This window comes from Triticum urartu, chromosome 1A, assembly GCF_056163025.1.
Source record: "Triticum urartu cultivar PI428250 chromosome 1A, HENAU_Tu73, whole genome shotgun sequence".
Lineage (NCBI taxonomy): Eukaryota > Viridiplantae > Streptophyta > Magnoliopsida > Poales > Poaceae > Triticum > Triticum urartu.
Window position 1 is genome coordinate 551,505,320 of NC_141873.1, and position 23,808 is coordinate 551,529,127.

Sequence of the window (23,808 nt, forward strand, 5' to 3'; positions counted from 1 at the left end):
ATCTACCAAAACCACCAATGCACATGATTTGCCTATGGCTTCCCAGCAACAGAAAGGTGAGACTAATTCATTGACAGGGAAATATCCTGAGAAGTTGCCGCAGGCGCGGTCACCATCACTGCTAGACTGCTTGTTGGGGAAGTTGCCCCAGATCTGGCAAATCGGCTTGGCGGAGGATTGTTGGTGTAGTTCCTACCGCTGCCACAGTCGAGTATGTACTTCCAGTCTCAATATACCTCATATACACATTAATTATACCTCTTTATTATTCTCAATATACTTTATTAAATATTCTAAGATACCTCAATATGAGTTTAGTTCAAAAAATATCATCTGCGACGTACTTTTTGTAATATACCTTTTCACATACAAACACATCAGTATATACGTAAATATTTAAAAATACATAGACTCACATGAATTTTTTCATGAAACTCATTTTGGGGTATCTAATAATTACTAAAGAAGTATATTAAAAATAATAAAAGGTATAAAAGATTTATCTATATGATATATGAGGAGCGGGAGTACATACTCCCAGGAGTACACAACCATTTTCCTATATATATATTTGTTTAGTCTCGGTTGGTTGCTAGAACCCGGATAGAAGACTGACCTTTAGTCCATCACCAACCAGGACCAAAATGGTGAGGTGACAAGTAGTTAATGAGGAGATAGGCAAATAGAGTAACTTAATATGTTACCATCACATAGCGCTTCCCGATGCAAAATGAGTCTCCAAAGTAATAAATAAACACATCTATATTACCACACATATGATACTACCCACTATAAAGGTATGTATGCATGTTACTCTCCACTATGACCAGCCTTAGGAAACTTTAAAAACATCAATTAGTGTGAGCATAAGTAAGGCCATTAATTAGGTATCTCGGTGCTACAATACTAGAATTTAAATCTGCGCCTGCTATTATTATGTACTACTTACAAGGATTGAAATGAATTAATAATAAGCATGCATCTAATAGGGCGGACGCACGCAGAATGCGCAATGCGCGAGGTCACTGTATCTTGACCCATACGGCGACGCTGGGCACGTCCTTGGCGAGGACGTAGACGAGGTAGTAGGCGGGGGGCGCGAGCTCGGGCTTGCCGGGCGCGTCGACGGTGATGGCGTAGCCCTGGGGGTCGGCGATGAAGGAGGTGAGGGAGAGGATGAGGAGGCACTGGTTCATGGAGTAGCCGTGCGTGGTGAAGGGCGGCGCGTACAAGGTGACCATGACGTCGGCCTCCACGACGGGGTCGAGCGGGGTGCGGAACCTGAAGGTGTACTTGGCCTCGTAGTGCATCCCCTCCCTGGGCAGCGAGTGGGGGTCGATGCCGGGGCGGTTGGCGACGTGTCTCCTCCCGTCGAGGTAGGGCGGGGTGAAGCGCTCGACGCGCACCTCGGTGGGGAAGTCGACGCCGCTGAAGTTGTAGCCCGAGTTGGTGTTTCCGCCGGCCACGAGCACGGTGGCGTCGGGGAGCACGGCGGCGGTGGAGTGGTAGACGCGCGAGATGGTGGACGGCATGAGCGGCCGGAAGCGGGACCCCTGCGGCGCCGACGGCGAGTAGAGCAGCGGGGAGCGCACGGGCTGGCGCACGACGACGAGTTGTTTTCTTTTTACTAATGGAGCTCACGAGTTTTCTGTTAAGTTTTGTGTTGTGAAGTTTTCAAGTTTTGGGTAAAGATTCGATGGACTACGGAATAAGGAGTGGCGAGAGCCTAAGCTTGAGGATGCCTAAGGAATCCCAAGATAATATTTCAAGAAGTCTCAAGCGTCTAAGCTTGGGGATGTCCCGGTTGGCATCCCACCTTTCTTCTTCAACAACTATCGATTAGTATCGGTTGATCCTAAGTTTTTGCTTCTTCACATGATGTTTGCTATTCTTAGATGTCATTTTATTTTGTTTTGCTTGTTGTTTGAATAAATTATCATGATCTGAAATTATTAAATGGAAGAGTCTTCACATAGCTAAATAATTATTTAACTACTCATTGATCTTCACTTATATCTTTCGGAGTAGTTTGTTATTCATTCACGTGATTCACATATATCCTATGAGTCAATGGTTGAATGAATTGAATATAACAAATCTGAAATTATATATGTTTCATATGCTTATCCCATGGGGAGTAATGACTTCACATATAAGAAGTAGAGGTGGTAAATTTATTGAAGGTTAGCAAACATTGTATTGGTCACTTGGACGATTCATGAAAGAATATTGAGGGAAGAGAGATTTCACATATAAATATACTATCTTGGACATCTTTTGTAATTGTGAGCACTCATTAAAATATGACATGTTAATAGGTTGATGTTGGACAAGGAAGACAACGTAATGGGTTATGTTTTCTTATATCTGAAATAAAGTATATTGTCATGGATCATTCAACATGCTGAGCTTGCCTTTCCCCCTCATGCTAGCCAAATTCTTTGCACCAAGTAGAGATACTACTTGTGCTTCCAAACATCCCTTAAACCAGTATTGCCATGAGAGTCCACCATACCTACCTATGGATTGAGTAAGATCCTTCAAGCAAGTTGTCATCGGTGCATGCAATAAAAATTGCTCTCTAAATATGTATGATCTATTAGTGTGGAGAAAATAAGATTTATACGATCTTGTGATGTGGAAGCAATAAAAGCGATGAACTGCATAATAAAGGTCCCTATCACAAGTGGCAATATAAAATGACGTTCTTTCGCATTAAGATTTTGTGCATCCAACTATAAAAGCGCATGGCAACATCTGCTTCCCTTTGTGAAGGGCCTATCTTTTATTCTTGTCTTATACCTTATGCAAGAGTCATGGTGATCTTCACATTTCCTTTTTACATTTTATCCTTTGGCAAGCACATTGTGTTGGAAAGATCCTGATATATATATATATCCAACTGGATGTAAGGCATCATGAACTATTATTGTTGACATTACCCTTGAGGTAAAAGGTTGGGAGGCGAATCTATAAGCCCATATCTTTCTCTGTGTCTGATTAAAACATTGAACCCATAAATATCACGTGAGCGTTAGCAATTGTGAAAGACTAAATGATAGTTGAGTATGTCAAGTTTGCTGAATCAAAACTCTGACATAGACCCTTCCTGAAAATAAGATGAATTGTAATTGTTTGATGACTAATAACATGTTTTGTTAGTTTTCAAGAAAGTTTATGATTTATACTTTAACATGTGAATAGCTTGTTACTTGATCATGAGAAGTCCTATGAGTTGAGCTACTGTTGTGATATATAATGATGCTAGAAAAGGTGATTGAAATTACCATTGATCAAACTTGTGCACCTGCTAGCATTCACACTTCATAAATTCTTTCTTTTATCATTTACCTACTCGAGGACGAGCAGTAATTAAGCTTGGGGATGCTGATACGTCTCCAACGTATCTATAATTTATGAAGTATTCATACTATTATATTATATGTTTTGGATGTTTATGGGCTTTACTAAACACTTATATATTATTTTTGGGACTAACCTATTAACCGGAGGCCCAGCCCAAATTGTTGTTTTCTTGCCTATTTTAGTGTTTCGAAGAAAAGGAATGTCAAACGGAGTCCAAACAGAATGAAACCTTCGAGAGAGTTATTTTTGAAACGGCAGCAATCCAAGAGACTTGGAGTAGACGTCAGGGAAGCTTCGAGGAAGCCACGAGGCAGGGAGGCGCGCCCTACCCTCCTGGGCGCGCCCCCACCCTCCTGGGCCCCTCGTGGCTCCCCTGACCGACTTCTTTCGCCTATATATGTCCATATACCCTAAAAACATCGAGGAACATAATAGATCGGGAGTTCCGCCGCTAGAAGCCTCCGTAGCCACCGAAAACCAATCTAGACCCGTTCCGGCACCCTGCCGGAGGGGGTAATCCCTCTCCGGTGGCCATCTTCATCATCCCGGCGCTCTCCATGACGAGGAGAGAGTAGTTCACCCTCGGGGCTGAGGGTATGTACTAGTAGCTATGTGTTTGATCTCTCTCTCTCTCTCTCGTGTTCTTGAGGTGGTACGATCTTGATGTATCGCGAACTTTGCTATTATAGTTGGATCTTATGATGTTTCTCCCCCTGTACTCTCTTTTCATGGATTGAGTTTTCCCTTTGAAGTTATCTTATCGAATTGAGTCTTTAAGGATTTGAGAACACTTGATGTATGTCTTGCATGTGCTTATCTGTGGTGACAATGGGATATCACGTGATCCACTTGATGTATGTTTTGGTGATGAACTTGCGAGTTCCGTGAACTTATGCATAGGGGTTCGCACACATTTTTGTCTTGACTCTCCGGTAGAAACTTTGGGGCACTCTTTGAAGTTCTTTGTGTTGGTTGAATAGATGAATATGAGATTGTGTAATGCATATAATATAATCATACCCACGGATACTTGAGGTGACATTGGAGTATCTAGGTGACATTAGGGTTTTGGTTGATTTGTATCTTAAGGTGTTATTCTAGTACGAACTCTATGATAGATCGAACGGAAAGAATAGCTTCATGTTATTTTACTACGGACTCTTGAATAGATCGATCAGAAATGATAACTCTGAGGTGGTTTCGTACCCTACAATAATCTCTTCGTTTGTTCTCCACTAATAGTGACTTTGGAGTGACTCTTTGTTGCATGTTGAGGGATAGTTATATGATCCAATTATGTTATTATTGTTGAGAGAACTTGCACTAGTGAAAGTATGAACCCTAGGCCTTGTTTCCTAGCATTGCAATACCATTTTCGCTCACTTTTATCATTAGTTACCTTGCTGTTTTTATATTTTCAGATTACAAAAACCTATATCTACCATCCATATTGCACTTGTATCACCATCTCTTCGCCGAACTAGTGCATCTATACAATTTACCATTGTATTGGGTGTGTTGGGGACACAAAAGACACTTTGTTATTTGGTTGCAGGGTTGCTTGAGAGAGACCATCTTCATCCTACGCCTCCCACGGATTGATAAACCTTAGGTCATCCACTTGAGGAAAATTTCCTACTGTCCTACAAACCTCTGCACTTGGAGGCCCAACAACGTCTACAAGAAGAAGGTTGCGTAGTAGACATCTGGCGCGCCCCCTGCCTCGTGGACACCTCGTTCGTTTCTTGACGCCCACTCCAAGTCCTCTGGATCATGTTTGTTCCAAAAATCACGCTCCCGAAGGTTTCATTCCGTTTGGACTCCGTTTGATATTCCTTTTCTGCGAAACACTGAAATAGGCAAAAAAACAACAATTTGCACTGGGCCTTGGGTTAATAGGTTAGTCCCAATAATAATATAAAAGTGTAAAATAAAGCCCATTAACATCCAAAACAGATAATATAATAGTATGGAACAATAAAAAATTATAGATACGTTGGAGACGTATCAGAAAGAAGTAGGATCATACTTCTCTTGTTGAGGAACAACTTCGTCTTGGGGTATTGATCTTAATCCCACTCAACTCCATTGGCATTGAACTTTCATTCAAAACCAATACCTTGATTCTTCCGGTGCCTTCCTTGCTTGCGTACAATTTCCTGAAATTGCTTACTCCCGTCAAGGCTCTTGTAGACACCTTTCTCTATAATTCCCTTCAATAAGCTATTTTCTTGCTCAAGTGTAACTTGGCTAAGAGACTCATTAGTGGAATCAAGAGAACTACTAGATGCAACAATATTGGATTTGACATGATTATTGTTACTACTAGAAGAAGAATCTTTCTTACTCTTGTTGCTAGATTTTATTTGTGGCATATAAGTAGACAAGAGTAAACGCTTGGCAATGTAAGAAGAACTTTTCTTGCGAAGATCATCATTGATTGCTTTTAAGAACCCATGCTCTTACTCAAGGTTGAGTTTTTCAAAGCGTATCTTCTCATGAGTCTTTAAAAGCTCTCGATGATTTTCCAAGGTAGTTTCATGAGCTAACTTAAGAGTGTTTAGTTCTTTAGTTATACGCTCAATCTCCTTATCATCATCATCATTCGTTTTATCTTGATTAGCATGATTAATAGCAATTTCATCATAGTTTTCATCACTAGAGTTTTCAACAAGTAAATCATCACCACCTAGCAAATCGTCTTCATCACTATTGAAATCAACATACTCGGGGTGTGATACCTTTGGGACTTTAGCCATGAAGCACCTTCCAATTCCTTCATTTGGTGAGTCAAATATGTCGTAGGAGTTGGTTGACACAAGTGCTAGACCGGCAACACCTTCATCTTGAGTATATTCGGAGTCGGAGTGATAACTTCTCTCGGAGTGATTGTCGGAGTCGGAGCCGGATACCCATTCACCAACATGAGCTTGATATCTTTGTTTTGTGTAGCTCATTGATGACTTGTCATTCCTTTCCGAATCCTTGCTTCTCCATGATGTTCTTCGCTTATAACGATCATCTTTACTCCTTCTTTCTCTTGGTGGTGATTCTTCTCTTCTACTTCTCCTTTTGGGTGAATCTTCTCTTCGTTTGTAGGGAGCCATACACTCATTGGAGTAGTGTCCGGGTCTTCCACAATTGTAGCAATTACATTCACGACTCGAAGATCTTTTGTCATTGTAGGACCTTGACTTGGAACTTCTTTCCTTGCTTCTACTCTTGTAGAAGTTGCTGAAGTTCTTCACCATTAGGCTCAATTCTTCATTAAAGGTTTGTTTCTCACTTGATGATGTAGAAGCATCACATGAGGCTTTGTAATCACCACTAGACTTGTTGTGAAGCTCTTCCTTATCCTTGAGTGACATCTCATGAGTAACAATTCTTCCAGTGACTTTCGTTGGCTTAAGATCTTTGTAGTTGGGCATCATTTGGATCAATGTGCACACGGTATCATATTTTTCATCCAAGGCTCTTAGGATCTTCTTGATGATGAATCTATCGGTCATTTCCTCACTTCCTAAGCCGACAATCTCATTTGTGATGAGAGCAAGCCTAGAGTGCATTTCAGCGACACCTTCACCATCCTTCATTTTGAACTTGTCAAGTTGACTTTGAAGCACATCCAATTTGGATTCCTTGACGGAATCAGTACCCTCGTGCATATCAATCAAAGTATCCCAAATTTCCTTTGCATTCACAAGACGGCTGATTTTGTTGAATCCTTCGGGGCATAATCCGTTGAAGAGGATATCGCAAGCTTGAGCATTGTATTGCAGCATCTTCAACTCTTCCGCGCTAGCTTCACGGTTCGGTTCTCTCCCATCAAAGAATTCACCTTGCAAGCCAATACACACAATAGCCCAAACGGCGGGGTTATGTCCAAGAATATGCATTTTCATCTTATGCTTCCAACTAGCAAAATTAGTACCATCAAAGTAAGGAACTCTACGGTGGTAATTTCCCTCGCTAGACGCCATACTCTCATAGGTTGTGAAACCAAGGCTATGATCACCAAAAGCTATGGAAATGAAGGCAAATGGAGACCAAAGCTCTGATACCAATTGTAGGATCGAAAGTATGTCTAGAGGGGGGTGATTAGACTAATTGACCAAATAAAAATCTAGCATTTTCCCAATTTTAAGTCTTGACAGATTTTAGCAACTTAGGACAAGTCAAGCAATCAACCTACACATGCATGTCTAAGAGTATAGCAGCGGAATGTAAAACATTGCATATGAAGGTAAAGGGAGGAGTTTGAGGGAGCAAACGCAATGTAGACACGGAGATTTTTGGCGTGGTTCCGATAGGTGGTGCTATCGTACATCCACGTTAATGGAGACTTCAACCCACGAAGGGTAACGGTTGCACAAGTCCACGGAGGGCTCCACCCACAAAGCGTCCATAAAGAAGCAACCTTATCTATCCCACCATGGCCATGGCCCACGAAGGCCTTGCCTCACTAGGGTAGATCTTCATGAAGTAGGCGATCTCCTTGCCCGTACAAACTCCTTGGTTCAACTCCACAATCTTGTCGAAGGCTCCCAAGTGACACCTAACCAATCTAGGAGACACCACTCTCCAAAAGGTAATAGATGGTGTGTTGATAATGAACTCCTTGCTCTTGTGCTTCAAATGATAGTCTCCCCAACACTCAATTCTCTCTCACGGATTTGGATTTGGTGGAAAGATGATTTGAGTGGAAAGCAACTTGGGGAAGACTAGAGATCAAGATTCATATGGTTGGAATGGAATATCTTGGTCTCAACACATGAGTAGGTGGTTCTCTCTAAGAAAATGAATGCTGGAAGTGTAGGCACAGTCTGATGGCTCTCCTTACTAATGAAGAAAGGATGGAGGGGTATATAGCCTCCACACGAAATCTAACCGTTACACACAAATCTCCAAACTCGATGGGACCGAATCATGAAACTCGGTCAGACCGATTTAGTTCAAAATGTGAACATTAGGCTTTTTGGTGAGACCGACATGTCAACACGGTAGGACCAATTTCATTAGGGTTAGGGCATAACGTAATCTCGGTGATACCGATTACACAAACTCGATGGAACCAATTTTGGTAATAAGCTAACCAGATAGTTGGTTAGGCAAACTCGGTGGGACCGGATCGCTCATTTCGGTGAGACCGAAATGTTACGAAAGGGAAACATAGAGTTTGCATTGCGAACTCGATGGGACCGATCGCTCATCTTGGTTGGACCAAAATGTTACGAAGGGAAACAGAGAGTTTGCAATCCCATCTCGGTGAGACTGAGATCCCTATCGGTGAGACCGAAGTGACTAGGGTTTCTGGCAGTGGCTATGTCAAGTGAACTCGGTGGCGCCGGATAGATCAAATCGGTAGGGCCGAGTTTGACTTTTGGTTTGGGACATATGTGGATATGAGAAAGTGGTTGAGGGATTTTAGAGCATATCACTAAGCATTTTGAGCAAGCAAGCGAATAAGCAACACCTCATCCCCTTTTAATAGTATTGGCTTTTCCTATGGACTCAATGTGATCTTGGATCACTAAAATAAAAATGTAGAGTCTTGAGCTTGAGCCAACATGTGTCCTTAGCATTTTGAGGGGTCCACATTCCTAATCCATGCCATGCCAGTCCTTGAACTTTCTGAAATGATCATCTTGAAATAGCATGTTGTTAGTAATTACCAAAACCATCCAGGAATAGTTGCACTTTCAACCACTCGCTGCGAACAATGAAGGCGACCAACCCCACACCCGGTTCGTACAAGGACAACCAAACACAACAACACAACTACGACACAAAAAGCCTACCCAACATCGAGCCCCTCGCCGCGTCTCGTCTGACACTGAAGACCTCAGAAGAACGGGGACTCCAGCTTCCTTGGATTAGCCAGCGATGACCGTACATGGCGCCGGAGGAGAAAGATCCGGGCAGCGATGAACACTGGAGGAACGCATCATGGGACCTCGAGTCTCCCAGCACAATGCTCCCAACAGAGTAACAATCTCAAAGACGTTGCCATCGTGCCGATCCTATGGATCAAGGCTTTCGCCCCGGAGATAGCTGCCAATACGAGGTCGCGAGGAAGACGGCGTTGCACTCGGCGAAGCCTCCAGGAAGGTGAATGACACCCGCAGGTGCCGTCAACGCTGGTCCGGCCACAACCGAACAGGATTTTCATCTGTAGCGCTGCACATCTCCACGTCTCCAAGATCCCGGCTAGTCCCGATCAGATGCCTCGCACCACCGTCAGCGCAAAAACTTACCATCGAAGCCCCCCTCACTGCCGAGGGAACAAGCCTAAAGCCATCACCTTCAACATCGACTAGGAGCCGTAGCAACGACCGAGCGGTGCAAAGCCAGTTCCGCCACGATGGCCTTCACCCGCGCCAGGGGACTGCTGCCAGAATGGATCTGACCCGCACCTCCGACCACACACCGGCACCCACACCGCCGAGGCATCTCCGCACGCCTCACACGGCAGCAACCGAACGCTCGCTGCCCGCCAAGACCCTTCCTGGCAAGGCCTCGCAGCGCCGCCGCCGCCATGGCTGCGCTCGCACCGCCGCCACCGCCCATGCCGGTGCACCACCTACACCCTCCATGCTGCTACGCTCCACGCAAGGATCCAGAGATAACCGCCGCACTCCCTGTCGTGAGCATCCCAAGGATGCCGGTGAGCGCCGAAGACGCACCAGATCCGGGCCGAGATCCCCTGATCCGCGCTCCGGGCGCCGCCAGCCAGCACCACCAACCCGCCGCTAGCCATCCACGGCCGGGAGCGAGTCGCTGCGGCGCCACCAGCCGCCTGCACCACCATTGTGCCCAGCGGCCATGGAGACCCGGCGTCACCACGCCTGAAGGTAGCAGCGATCGAATCCCGACCGGCCAGATTCAGATCCGGGACGAGCCGAATAGGACGGAGCCTGTGGCACCGGCCGCCGCTGCCACAGGCAGCACCACCGGACGGGGTCGCGCCACCACCACAGCCACCACGTCGAGCCGCCGCCGGAACTTCGCTGCTCCATGCCGCCAAGCTTCACCCGACGAAGAGCGCCAAGCCATGGCTAGAAGGAGGGGGGCCGCGCCGAGGAGAGACCCCGCCGCCACCGGCGCTGCCAGGGCTTTGCCCGGCAGCGGCCATCGGCGGCGGCGAGGAGGAGGGAAGGGACGGGGGGCGGCCGGCGGCGGAGTTCTAGGGTTCCCCCCGTGTTGCCTCAATGAGGGACGTGGGGGTCGGGAAGATCGTGAGATGCGCGGATGCGGCTGGGATGGGTCGGAAAAAAAACTTTGCCTTAGGAAACTTTAAAAACATGAATTACTAGTGTGAGCATAAGTAGGGCCATTAATTAGATATCTCGGTGCTACGGGAGTAGAATTTAAATCCGCGCCTGCTATTATTATGTACTTACAAGGATTGAAATGAATTAATAATAACCATGCATGCATCTAATCAATAGGGCGGACGCACGCAGAATGCGCAATGCGCGGGGTCACTGTATCTTGACCCATACGGCGACGCTGGGCACGTCCTTGGCGAGGACGTAGATGAGGTAGTAGGCAGGGGGCGCGAGCTCGGGCTTGCCGGGCGCGTCGACGGTGATGGCGTAGCCCTGGGGGTCGGCGATGAAGGAGGTGACGGAGAGGATGAGGAGGCGTTGGTTCATGGAGTAGCCGTGCGTGGTGAAGGGCGGCGCGTACATGGTGACCATGACGTCGGCCTCCACGACGGGGTCGAGCGGGGTGCGGAACCTGAAGGTGTACTTGGCCCCGTAGCGCATCCCCTCCCTGGGCAGCGAGTGGGGGTCGATGGCGGGGCGGTTGGCGACGTGCCTCCTCCCGTCGAGGTAGGGCGGGGTGAAGCGCTCGACGCGCACCTCGGTGGGGAAGTCGACGCCGCTGAAGTTGTAGCCCGAGTTGGTGTTTCCGCCGGCCACGAGCACGGTGGCGTCGGGGAGCACGGCGGCCGTGGAGTGATAGACGCGCGAGATGGTGGACGGCGTGAGCGGCCGGAAGCGGGACCCCTGCGGCGCCGACGGCGAGTAGAGCAGCGGCGAGCGCACGGGCTGGCGCGCGAAGCCCCACCCCCCGCACCCCTTGGCGGCGCCGTTGAGCAGGAGCAGCTCGCCGTTGGGGAGGATGAGCATGTCGCCCATGACGCGTTGCACGGGCATTTCCTCCGTGGCCCACTGCGCTTCCTGTTTGACGAGGTTGATGCGGCCGCAGTCCTTGAGCGCCGGTCCGTACTGGCCGATCTCGCCGACCTTGAACGCCGTCTTGTTGGCGCCGCCGCAGATGATGACCTCCGGCTCCAGTTCGGGGCCTCCGTGGAGCTGCCTCCCGCGGAGGTCGAGCGGGAGCATGGCCGACATGGCGGACGCCGGGTAGTTGCGGGCTCCGCCGGGGAGCGGCGGGATGTCGCGGATGACGATCTCGGAGCGGTGGTCGAAGATGATGCCGCGGTCGTTGGCGAAGATGAAGAGGTTGCCGTCGGGAAGGAGGTTGACGAAAGGGTAGAGGTTGTTCTCCACGTCGTCGGTGGTGTCCCGGAGCAACGCGAGCGGCACGGACTGGTGGTTGAACATCCCGGGCTTGGGCAGGTGCTCGAAGGAGAATGCGCGGCGGCCGCCGAAGATGGCGAAGCGGCCATCGGGGAGCACCTGCTGGGTGGCGTACCACCGCCCTTCGAACAGGCTATATGGGTGCTCCTTCCAGTCACAGGTGTGGCAGGGCGAGAGGTAGCGGACAGTCCTGTCGCCCTCGAAGTAGCCCCCGGACTGCACGAGGTTGCCGTCCGCGTCGAACCCCCCGGCGGAGCACCAGGTGTCGGTGAGGATCTTGAGGGGCCGGACGGCGCCGGTGGTGTAGTCGAACTCGACGGCGTGCGCCCAGCAGTCGGTCTTGTGGCGGCGCGGGTCTACGCGGCAGTTGTCGAACCTGAGGCGCATGAGGGAGCGCCCCGTGGTGGCGGTGTCGAACATGATGGCGCGGCCGTGGCGCATGATGGCGAGGTGCATGGCGGAGACGCCGGAGTTGTCGCTGACGATGGTCCACGCGCCGTCGGGCTTGTCGTCGCGCACGGTAACTTTGATAGTCATGGTATCATGGGACGCCTTGCTGGGCTCGCCCAAGGGCGGCACGCGCGTGAGCCCCATGGTGTTGGGCTGCGCCGCGCCCGTCTCCTCCCGCTCCGTGCGGGGCGGGGGCGGGCTCTTGGTCGCCCCGCCGCCGAACGGGTCCAGGTAATCGCTCTCCGGGCGCCCGCCGAAGATGTTGAACGGGTCGAAGAGGGCCTCGACGCCGAGGAAGGAGGCGAGGAGCGCCATGGCGAGCACGCCGGCGCGGAGGAGGGAGGAGGACCGGGCCATGTCGCCTCCTTCCCCGATGAGCTCGGCCGACCTCCTCGTCCTTGATTGGGACGGGACGGGACCTGCGTATAGCTCCGCGTGGCGTTGCCGACGACGGTAGCTCCGGCCGGCAAGCGCGTGCGGCTGACTGAGCTAAAATTGGGTCGCCGCGCGTGGCCGTTCTCCATTAATAGTGCGGGAGCGTGCAACGACGACGCGCACGTTCAAATATAGCCGCTTATTAGCTTTTGTGCGTGTTTGTTCTGCGGTTTCGACTTTCGAGACGCGGCTGGGCGGGCCTCAAGTGGACGTGGTTGGTTGAGGGACCTGAAAGTAGCGGGCCGTTCATGGGCCGTTCATTAACCAAGATTTACCCCTAAAAAACCAGGATTGTCTTAAAAAAACCATTAACCAAGAAAGTTGCTAAAAATACCCTCAAAACAAAGTTGCTAAAAGTAAACAAGAAGGTGACATGGCTGCAGTATGTGACATTTCCGATTAAAACGCCAAATGAAAATATAATGTAAACTTGCACCTTTTTCAGCAAAGAATATAAAGAAGGTGAAAAAAAGTGCGCTTTGCTTCTTTTTTCCCCATGGCAAACTAAATTTGTACATTCTAAAACATAGCCGAACCCCAACTTAACTAGAACCCCCTATATTAGTAATATAGATAGATTGTTTGTGTAAGCCATGGTCTGCAATTTGCCAGTGTACATACGTACGTTCATCCGAGCCTAACTGCCTTTTTTCATTCGCTTATTACTACCACAGTCTCTCATGTTGGGAAAGAAATTATTTCGAGAAACACCGGTTACAATGTGTGTTGCACACACATACCCACTCATGCCACAACTGCACATGCATTCACACAACGCCTGGCTGAAAACTAGATGAGATCGAGTTCGACTACATTAATGAGACATGCATCAAATCGTTAAACCTAGGGTTTGGTCCCTACTGAATGGAAGTATCACAATCCTTCTAACTATCCATTCTTAATTATGTTGAAAAACAAACTTACACTGTGTGAGTTGTTCACATAAACTACACGGGTATGCGATGATTAGACAACAATTAAGATTATATGTTTAGCTAGACTAGCATAGTTTAAGTTAGCACTGCCATTAAAGATGCATCCAACGTCCAGAATGTACGGATCCATCAATGAGATTGTGTGTACGTTAATTTGGATTTGCTTTTCCAGCATGCATACAAATAATTGATGCGATCGAAGATTCAGATCGATGGCGGATCGATATGGTGTACATGCTATGTATCATCAGCTAACAATAATATATTATTTTTGAGAAATTATAATATATTCTAGTGCAATGATCATGTCAAGGGAAAAGGGCATCCATGAAAATACCCAAAAAACAAAAAGGACGAACCATGATGCATGCATGATATATGTCAGATCTTCAATTGGAAACATTATAGAGATAACATTATTCAATGGAATTAGATTTCCTCTTTTTCAAAGTATTAGTGGATTTTCCCACACACAAAAAGTTGTGTGTATACTATTAGTATATATACTATAACATTCGGTCGACAATGGAATTAGATTATTATTGTCTCTTTTCAAAGTTTTGTAGATTGATGTGATATACAGTTTCTTGAACATGGTTAGTAAAAGAGCCTGCTGTTGGCTATAGGCAGATGTCATGCCTCTAAGCCCTTCGTGAAAAAAAAAAACTCATATAATATGCTGGCTGTTGGATTAGCTATAAGACTGACTTTAAGCATTTAATGCTTGCATCTGAGGCATGGAATTGGGAGGGAGCTGTATATCCATGCTAATTTCTCTCGGTCCATGCTCTCTCTCTCTCTCTCTCTCTCTCTCTCTCTCTCTCTCAAGTAGGATTTTGATAACATCGAACATATACACTATAGCCCTGCCTAGCAAGACTTATTGTACTTGCTGTTAGGGGATATCGACATTCACAAGTGTGTGATACTTTGTACCTCAAGAAACGTGTGTGATACTTTTTTGACATGCATTGCTGCATTTCCCACAAAAAAATGTGTGCATTGGTACATGCATGCACCTTCAGTGTTCCAAAATCCCATGGCTCATAACAAGATGATGAGGCATGTTTCGATGGATATCTCTATGCAGGCATGAATTATCCATTAGATCGTGGAGGCACTATTCTAGGAAAAAACCAACGTGATGCATATTGTTTCAAAAATTCATCTGAGCATCTATGCAGTTTGTGACATTCTTTACTCTATTTATTGGAAGTTCATCCAAAATATCCTATTTAAGCAAGATTATTCTAGTTTTTTTTACCCTTTTTAATCTTTCCCCCACTAGCGGTCGTCGGTCCTATGCTGAGATTGACTCCAGTTCAGAGGCACATTTGCATGAGAAGCATCCGACGTGGCACATGGCACTTGGGGCATGGTTCAACCCGAGTTGGTCACACGAATTGGCCATATTCTCTCATCTTCTTCCTCATTTCGTCACATGGGAGTTGTAGAGCAGCGATGAACCCATGGCGGGCGAAAAGGCGCTGTGAGCGGGTAATCATTGACTATTTTCGGAGGGAGAACGCGCATGCAAGTGAGGTAACTCATTTCCCTCATCCACATTAGCAAGTGCCATATGCCGGCTTGTAGTTTAGGGTTGCTTCAGCACCAACCGAAACCGGCGTTGTTGCTTCCGCTTCCAAATACGTATCTCATGTCAAGGTAGGTCTGGTCCGGTGTGAAATGAACTTATATTCTATGGTTGGACCGGGTCGAGGGACCTGCTAGCTTAACTAAGTCACAGTAGGCCTCATTTTCTGCACCGGATCTGACTCAACACGCTACATGCGACAACCTCGCCAGACATAATGGGGCAAAACTTTAAAAGGGACACAAGCTGAAATAACTTATTTCAGACGAATTTCTGTAAATGGGGTAAAAAAATGTCATAAACTCAATCTTATATGGTACAGAGTGGAATTTACTTGATAATTAAACATAAAAAGACACAAAGCGTCAATCTCAGCATGATTGGGAGCTTAGCTACAAACAAATCTAACTTCCAAAGGTGCACAAAACAAAGCCATGGCCGGAGACAACACTTACCTATGCATCCTTCACCCATCCCATGAGTGTTATATACTACCTCCGTCCAGGTGTATAGGGTATACACGTAATTCTAGGTCGATGATTTAGCTAGCTAAATATGTATGTATTATATGTGACAAAAAGAATATGTTTAGAAACTACATCCGCATATGTCCAATAATATGCTTTTGATAACATATACACATATTTAGTTAGTCAAATTGATGGCCTAGATCTATGCGAATGTCCTATACACCCGGACAGAGGAAGTACATTTGTTCTCCTTTGTGTACATGTCATGGATGCATGGGGCTTAGAAAAGGTCAAAAAGATAATATCAGATACCACGTAGGTATATTCATAAGAACATCGGAGCATATGCATGTAAAGTGCTTCCTAGCAGCATGCAAATTTCCACATGATTTCATAGGGAATTTTTTTTCAAACAACGAAATACCTTTTTGAGCCAGGAGTGCTCCTTAGCATGATTACGATATTAAGATCACCAGCAATATTAAGATCGAGAACAATCGACGCCCATAGTACTGCACCAGAATATACGTACCTTGTCATCATACAACAATAGCTAGGTGCAAAAGGCAGCGGGATCAGTGGCCTAGGTAGACCAGCTGCCCTATATATCCTTGTGATTCTGCGCCATATATTCTGAAACCCATGGCCGTAGTGTGCTTATGTCTGTACAAATTAACTAGCTAGCTAGCCAGCATCCATCACCAAATCAATCACAATCCAATATATGCATGAGAATTAAACACACCGCACGACAAAGCTCTCCGCTTCGTGTGGCATCATATCCATTAATATGCAAGGAGCATGCACATGTTTAACCAGGTGGGATCATAGCTTGAGCTCAAGGTCCACATCATCCAGGTTCGTACTCGCCGACGATGAGTCTACTGTCGCCATTTGATTTAGGTCCAGCTGTCCCATGAAACAAATGGAGTCAATATAAATTTTCACAACAATTAACAGCTTGTTTGTGAGCAAATGTAAATTTGATTGTATCTGAGTAAATTCCACAAAGGGTCATGTGTTGGACTGGGTTTAAGGACATCATCACCACATTTAGCAGCAAAAAAATCTAGGGACTGGTTTATTTAATACCATGCCAGTAACCGTGCACTCATGCAAGCATGTTTGGACGAACATAACCGGAACATAAAACAAGTGGTACTTTCGACAAATAGAAGTGTAATTTCTTATGGCATTTTCTTACCTATCTTCAATATTATTGACGTTGAAGGAAACTGGCTAAGACATTTTGCATCTCAAGAAAGACTATTGTATATTGAATCAAACATATACTACACGCACAAGGAAACTTTAAGCCCGCATATGTCAACCATCAGAGAATTGATGTTAGATTTAAAACTTTATTCAAAAGAAATACTCCCTCCATCCCAAGGAGTAGATGACACACACATGTTGAAATCAAATGCATGAACACATTGTATTACCCCCCCCCGCGAAGCAATCCCGAAAAATAAGCTGTACAAGTACATACAAAGCACGCACAAAAATCTGATGTATACCAAATAAACTTAGAGGGCAATTAGGAGTGGGAAAAACATTTAAGAGGCTACAGATACATTGTGTTGAGTAAAGAATGGTATATTATTTGTCCAAAACCAATTAGGTGAATATTTACGAAATTAGTTGAAGATTACGTAAGGAGCAACAAAAAGTATCTCATGCATGCATATATCTAACTCATGCTTTTTATATTGGTATGACAATATAGATATACTTCATGATTTTCGATGTAAATTCTGGTGCAGCATGCATCATTTAGATATATTATCCATGACGGTATAAATATACTTCCGTATACCCACCGACCTCAGGTTCGAAGAGAGGCAAAGTGTGGTCGCTACCCGAATGAGGGTAATGTGTTGCACCATAGGTAGTTGCTCCATGGTAATTCGACGCTGATCTGAAGGTTAAATAGATGAACGATTAATCATATAATTAATTCTGTTTGGGGCATTTGCGGTTTAGATCGTACGTGACCTTGCATTGGACACAGGCTAGTACTAATAGATACCTGATGATGGGAGTAGTTGGGGATTCGCCATATCTCATGTCTCCTGATCTCCATCCATTATAGGCCATCTATGTATGTTACAATACACATGCATGTCTGGTTAGGCAGCACACACCGGGCATAAGATATGCAGGATGCATGATGATAAGGCTATCACGTGCATGGGAGAATAAAATCTGATCTTTGGTTGCAATGATACTCTTGTTCTTCCCTGCGGATTCACACGTATACATATACAAAAAGGTTCTAACATAGTGTATCATATTATCGTGCATTATTGATACAGCTAGCACATGCTACTACTAGAAAAGTATTGCTGGGACGATTTAAAGCGTCAGAACAAAAATTAAAGGGAAATTTACATAATTAATATAGATTTTCTGTCCAACTTTTCCCGATCTTGTTGGGTGATCGCTGATTTTTTTGTTACTAAATTGTGTTTAGTCAACTAAATTATCAAAAATGAATGGACAATCATTAACGTAGCCATGGATTAAGGCGATAACAATGATTAACCGAGCAATATTCTGTTAATATGAAATCGAATCTTAGCATCTATATGAAGTACTTGGTTGATACACTTGGTGACGAATTTAACTCCCAGTTCAGAAAAATTGTATATACCAGAAGATTTCGTTGAGTCCGGTACAATGGTATATAACATATATTGATGTTAATAAACAGCAGCCATTTACTCATCTCTGGACTTCTGTGGTGAATAAATAAATTTATCTGAAAGAAATATGTCCATATAAATTGATTTCACCTACGAGACTGTGTCGATGATCAAACCACACTTACATTTGTCATACAAAACAACTGCACGTACGATACGATTCAAGTACGACACAAAATCGGATGGTTGCCCGCAATTTGCACTAGCATTTGAACGGTCTGATGAGTAGCGGAAGAAAATTGTGCGGAAAAGATCATATGTATAGCATGGCTCTTTGTGATAAGATTGAGGAAGCACTGTATTATGTGTAATCAACCAAACTATCCAAAATGAATGAACATGCATCTTTAATCTAGGGAGCCATCTAAATTAACCTACCTACCGGTAACATACATCAGGCAACGTTTTGGTAAGTGTGAAACCAACTGCTAGCATGTATAGTACAGTACTAGATGCACTTGGTGAAGAACTTAATCCTCAGTTGAGTAAAATTGCACATACCATAAGATTTGGATAGAACGGGTAGGTCGATGAAACGTTGGTGTTGTTAGCATGGAAGGAGGAGGATGGCGAAGACGGCAGTGAGTAGTTCAACGACGACCGTGCATCTTCCTGCTCGATCAACCAATCAAATCCCCAAATCATACCAAATCAGAAACTATGCACCTAATAGACATGTCTTGACGAGATCAGACACCCCGGTTAATGGACATAACACAAGTAATTAAGCATCAAGCTAGCTACTTCGTGCATGAACATGCGATGAGTAATTACCTGCAGGTTGAAGCTACCGGTTCCGTGGATCGACGACGACGGAGGTGGCTGTCCGACGAGAGGAGGGTGGTTCTGGTACGCGGCCATTTCGGCCTCCAACCTGATCTTCTCAAGCTGCGCGACGCCGAGGCCCCGCTGCGGCTGCCTCGGCTTGTCGACGGCGGCAGCTCTCTTGCCCCTCCTGGACCCCGACCCCGACCCCGACGACGAGGAGGAGGATCTCCCCCTGCCCCACTCCATGCTGTCCCCAAAGTTGCTTGCACTCATGGCCTCATGGGATCGTACCCAGGTATAGCTACCAACAGACAAGACCTAGGTAGGAGACGACCCAGAAATGGGGGCAGGAAAAGGAGGTGGAGGAAAAGGGGAAGCTGGGTGGTGTCGAGAGGGCCGGCCACTTAAAGTGAAAGGGAGAGATCGCCTTGCACGCCCAGTATCGATCCCTCTTAATTATTAAATGGAGACTCCAGGCTGCCTAAACGAAAGCTTGATTTCATTATTTATGTTAAGATAGCTATATATAGTGCCATGGCCTTGATGTGCTAGTTTATGCAATCGATTGGTACCATGTGACCCAAACCACATTAACGAAAGAAGAGTCAAAAGGAGTTCAGATCAGAGACAATCCCCTAATTAAAATCCAAGTCTTAAGTAGTACAATTTCCACTACTTTAGACGATTGGAGGATCATACCATTGCATACAACCATATTTTCTTTGTGTGCCGCCCAAGGCTCCGATGTGAAAACAGCTAAAAAAGCCATCACCAAGTGGCTAACATTGGGGAAGCTCGCCACCACAAGAGCACACCACAGACAACGAAAAACATGGATGCACCGCTACAACCTACCCACACACAAGTCTCACAACAACCAATATGTGTAACATCAACCCTAAAAAAAACATGTGTAATATCAAATTGAGCTACCCCATTTCTCGTATTTATAGACAACCAAAAGATAATTTTAGGGCACAGAACGATATATTGTTCATGTGCCGCCCCAGGCTATGAGCCGAATATGGCGGACATATACCAAAAAATTGCAAATTCCTGTAGTCACTATTATAGATTAAAATTGGGGAAGCTCACTGCACGATGATCGACCTATCACTCATATCAAACAACATGGATAGAATTGGGGAATTCCTATAGAGCTAACGATCAATTTCTTTGATAGTGTCTTCAACATGGCATATCTAGCCTTTTTGCAAATTCTAAAAATATATTATACTGCCTATTTATATCTTGTTGTACTCTCTCATATCCACTAGCAACATGAGACTAATTTTGCACACACATGTCATACATCCAAGAGGAGCCTATGAGATTTTACAGGAAATATTATTCATATGGGCCGAGGGCCCATAATTCCTAGTAACACTAGTATATGCCTAAAATGGCATGGAAGAAATTGTCAATAAAGAGTTTACTTTTACATATCGCGACCGCTGGTGCTCCTCCCAACGTCAGCCCTTCCGCCATCAGAAACGCAAGCATGTGATCATTGGAGGGATTTCTGTTTTGTACACATATATATCGACCGCAGCCCCACCATAATGAAAAGTCAACAAAATCACATCGAGAAAAGATGGAACTTAGCCAATGAAATGTAGGGAATAATCCAGACTTTTATTATTGGTGATACTAGTAGCTAGAAGGAATTGTGCCCCTCAAGCGTGTAACACATATATGTACGGAATTTTCTCTTTATGGTTATAATCTATGTTTTCCACGGGTACCTTTATTTGCTCAGATATGATCGTGGGGGAGATCTTTGTCATCAGTGTGACACCTTGATTAGACCACCAGGAATTGTGACAGGGGGCCTCTGGGAAATATTGTTGGCGATCTCGGGGATCAGAAGCTTCGCTGGGCGCACGGATGAGACACTGGTTCTGAATCAGCAGCAGCGCCGTGGACGTGATCACTGTTTTAGGTGGAGAGGATCGTATCTTCCTCGATCGAACACACAGCCACACATATTTTTATATTGGCTTATTAATTATTAGTTGGCCCAGTGCAACTATCACATTAAAATAAAGTTTCGTACGGACATTAGAAATTATTTAAGTGATATTATTTTTGTGAAAGGGCACGCCAATATGTCTAATATAAAAGAATATCGTTGGGCCCCATAGTTGTTGCAATATAAATCTTTTATGCACATAAGAACAGGATATACGCAAACTCTATAAAAATATATACGTACTCACATGAGTTTTTTCATAGTACTCACTTTGGGGTATCTAGTAACTACCGATGAAGTATATTAAAAATGATTAAAAAGGTATTATCAATTCATCTATCTGGTATGAAAAAAATTGCCATGTGACCAACAGAATAAGCCTTCTCTTTCCTCCTCTAGAAGAAAATATCCCAATCTTTCCTCCTCTCGTCGGCGCCGCCACCAGTCCGTCTAATCTCCGATGGCCTTTGGTCCATGAAGGTGTGGAGGACCTCAACGCCCCACCGGCGGGAGGGACCCCATTCTCGTTCTTGTTAGGTTCATTGTCTTACTTGGGGCTGTGTGCCGCCGGTAATGTCCCTCAGTAGGAATAATCTCTCTCATGTTCTATTCCCGTCCTGATGGTGAGTCTAGCGTCGCCGGAGGGCGTGTGAAGGTATGTCCCCGTCGGATCTTGCGGGATTCGGTCCGTGCTGGTCTTCACTGGATCTGTTTGGATGCGATGTTCGTTCATCTTCGTTTGGGTGTTTACAGGTTTGATCCGTCCGATCTATGACTTTGTTCATAGATGATGGTTACTGCTCTAGTGTGCTGGTCCTATGGGGCCTTAGCATGACGACCTCCTAATTGTCCGCTACAATAAGACTTGCCCAGCTCTGGCGAGGGAGGGGCGATAACGCGGCTTGGACTCGCTCCAGTATTTGTATTCGTTGCTAGGTGGTCCAAGAACCTGGTTATAATTTTTATTACCTCTGGTATTCTTTGTACTGTCATGATTGAAGATGAATAGATTGGAAATTTATCACGCGAATAATCATTTGCCTCATATGTTAGGAGTGGGAGTACATACTCCCAGACGTATTAATTTCTGTTGAGTTCTAGATAAGTAATTAAGCTTCATACCATCAATATACAAACATATCAAACAACATAAGGAGCTGTGGGCAGCTAGCTACATAACTTTGCTTTGCTATGAAAAAAATACTGATCAAAAGTTAATCAAGTGCCAGCTAAGCAGTTTGTCCACCTGAATTCCTTCTAGTTGCACTAACCACTAAGGACCTTTTACATTTGTGCTCTCCGCCATGCTTGTTGATTAAGTTAGTTTGTGCCGAGCTTCATTAGTAATACATTTGAGTTTATCAATGCATTTATTTGTTATGCCTTTTAGCAACATGAAAAAAAGTTTAGAGAAGTCGATGATCCATTACTCATTAACACCTTATTTTACTTTATGGCACAATAAAATAAGTATGCAATAGTCGATGCCATCAGAACGATGCCTGAACATGGAGTTGTGGGTGGTCGGCGGTATTTCGATTTTTCTTACATATTTAAAAGTTTCAAGAAAATAAAAAATATTTATGTGAAAACTTGTATGTGTTCATTACTCATATTTTTTTAGCGAACCATACTTGGACTTTATGTTTTATGTAGTGTTCATTACTGATCTTTGTAATTTTGTTTGAAAATATTGACATTTGTATGCTATTCAGAAAAGAAATGATGCATGATTCTGAGTTAATTAAAGAACAGGAGATTGTGAGTTGCACCTAGCCAACATCGATTCTTCTCTAACTCCTTAAAGGGGACAGCACCTAATCCTTGGTGCATTGAGATCTTAATTGCTTATTCCTTGCGATCTAATATTTTTCTAGGGGAGAGACAGTGATCGTACAATTAAAGTGGTCGATTGGAGTTCTAAATAAACGATTGATTATAAAACAGCAGCACGCCATGCATGCTCCTCCATAGTTTAGCAGATTGCGGCTATTTTTTATTTTTATTTGGCCTAGACTTGGGTTAGGTGCAAGTAAACTTGGCTTACAGAGCGCCCCCCTCAACCACAAAAGAAGCTAGCTAAAGCATACATTTGTTTGGAGACTTCTTCGTTGAAGCTTGAGTCCGGCTGGCCTCCATGTGTACAACAAAAGATAAAGGCAGGCAAAATATATTCTTTTTGAGACTTTGGCCATGCATGCATGTTGTTCTGCCATCTTTCCGCTTATATCAAAAGCATGGTGAAATTGTACTACATGTGTTTCTTGATTAGCCATATGTCTTGATCTCACAAGCACCATAGTTAATTAATGGTCCTCTGCCATATCTCACGCTAATAAAACTCTTTGTATATGGACAAACAAATTTTAGAAAAGAAGCACGCGAAAGGGACAGAAAGCAGAAAAGAATCGAACGCTCTCTGCCTTGAAGACTAGATTAAGGAAGAAAAACTCAGAATCGTTAGCTAGCTAAGCATTGATTAACAGCTAATTAATCTGTGATGCTTTAGTTCCATCCACTGTGGTTCATTATTAATTTGATCTGATGGTGTCGTGTGGTAG

General features: G+C 44.9%; 2 protein-coding genes and 1 pseudogene across 2 annotated transcripts; all 3 read right to left on the reverse strand.

Moving 5' to 3' along the window:
• Nucleotides 1–1,022: 1,022 nt before the first annotated feature.
• Nucleotides 1,023–9,903, reverse strand: LOC147992588 (aldehyde oxidase GLOX1-like). The gene is made up of 2 exons (XM_087539076.1): nucleotides 9,780–9,903; nucleotides 1,023–1,627 (listed from the first exon to the last, which is right to left on the reverse strand). Exons 1-2 carry the CDS (start codon nucleotides 9,901–9,903, stop codon nucleotides 1,023–1,025), a joined length of 729 nt encoding a protein of 242 aa, XP_087395202.1.
• A 744-nt stretch (nucleotides 9,904–10,647) lies between these two features.
• LOC125538705 (aldehyde oxidase GLOX1 pseudogene) lies at nucleotides 10,648–12,870 on the reverse strand (annotated as a pseudogene).
• A 3,410-nt stretch (nucleotides 12,871–16,280) lies between these two features.
• Nucleotides 16,281–19,652, reverse strand: LOC125538715 (mediator of RNA polymerase II transcription subunit). Its single transcript, XM_048701991.2, has 5 exons — nucleotides 19,282–19,652; nucleotides 19,009–19,119; nucleotides 17,832–17,899; nucleotides 17,627–17,720; nucleotides 16,281–16,708 (listed from the first exon to the last, which is right to left on the reverse strand). Exons 1-5 carry the CDS (start codon nucleotides 19,546–19,548, stop codon nucleotides 16,625–16,627), a joined length of 624 nt encoding a protein of 207 aa, XP_048557948.1. The 5' UTR covers nucleotides 19,549–19,652; the 3' UTR covers nucleotides 16,281–16,624.
• Between the last annotated feature and the right edge of the window lie 4,156 nt (nucleotides 19,653–23,808).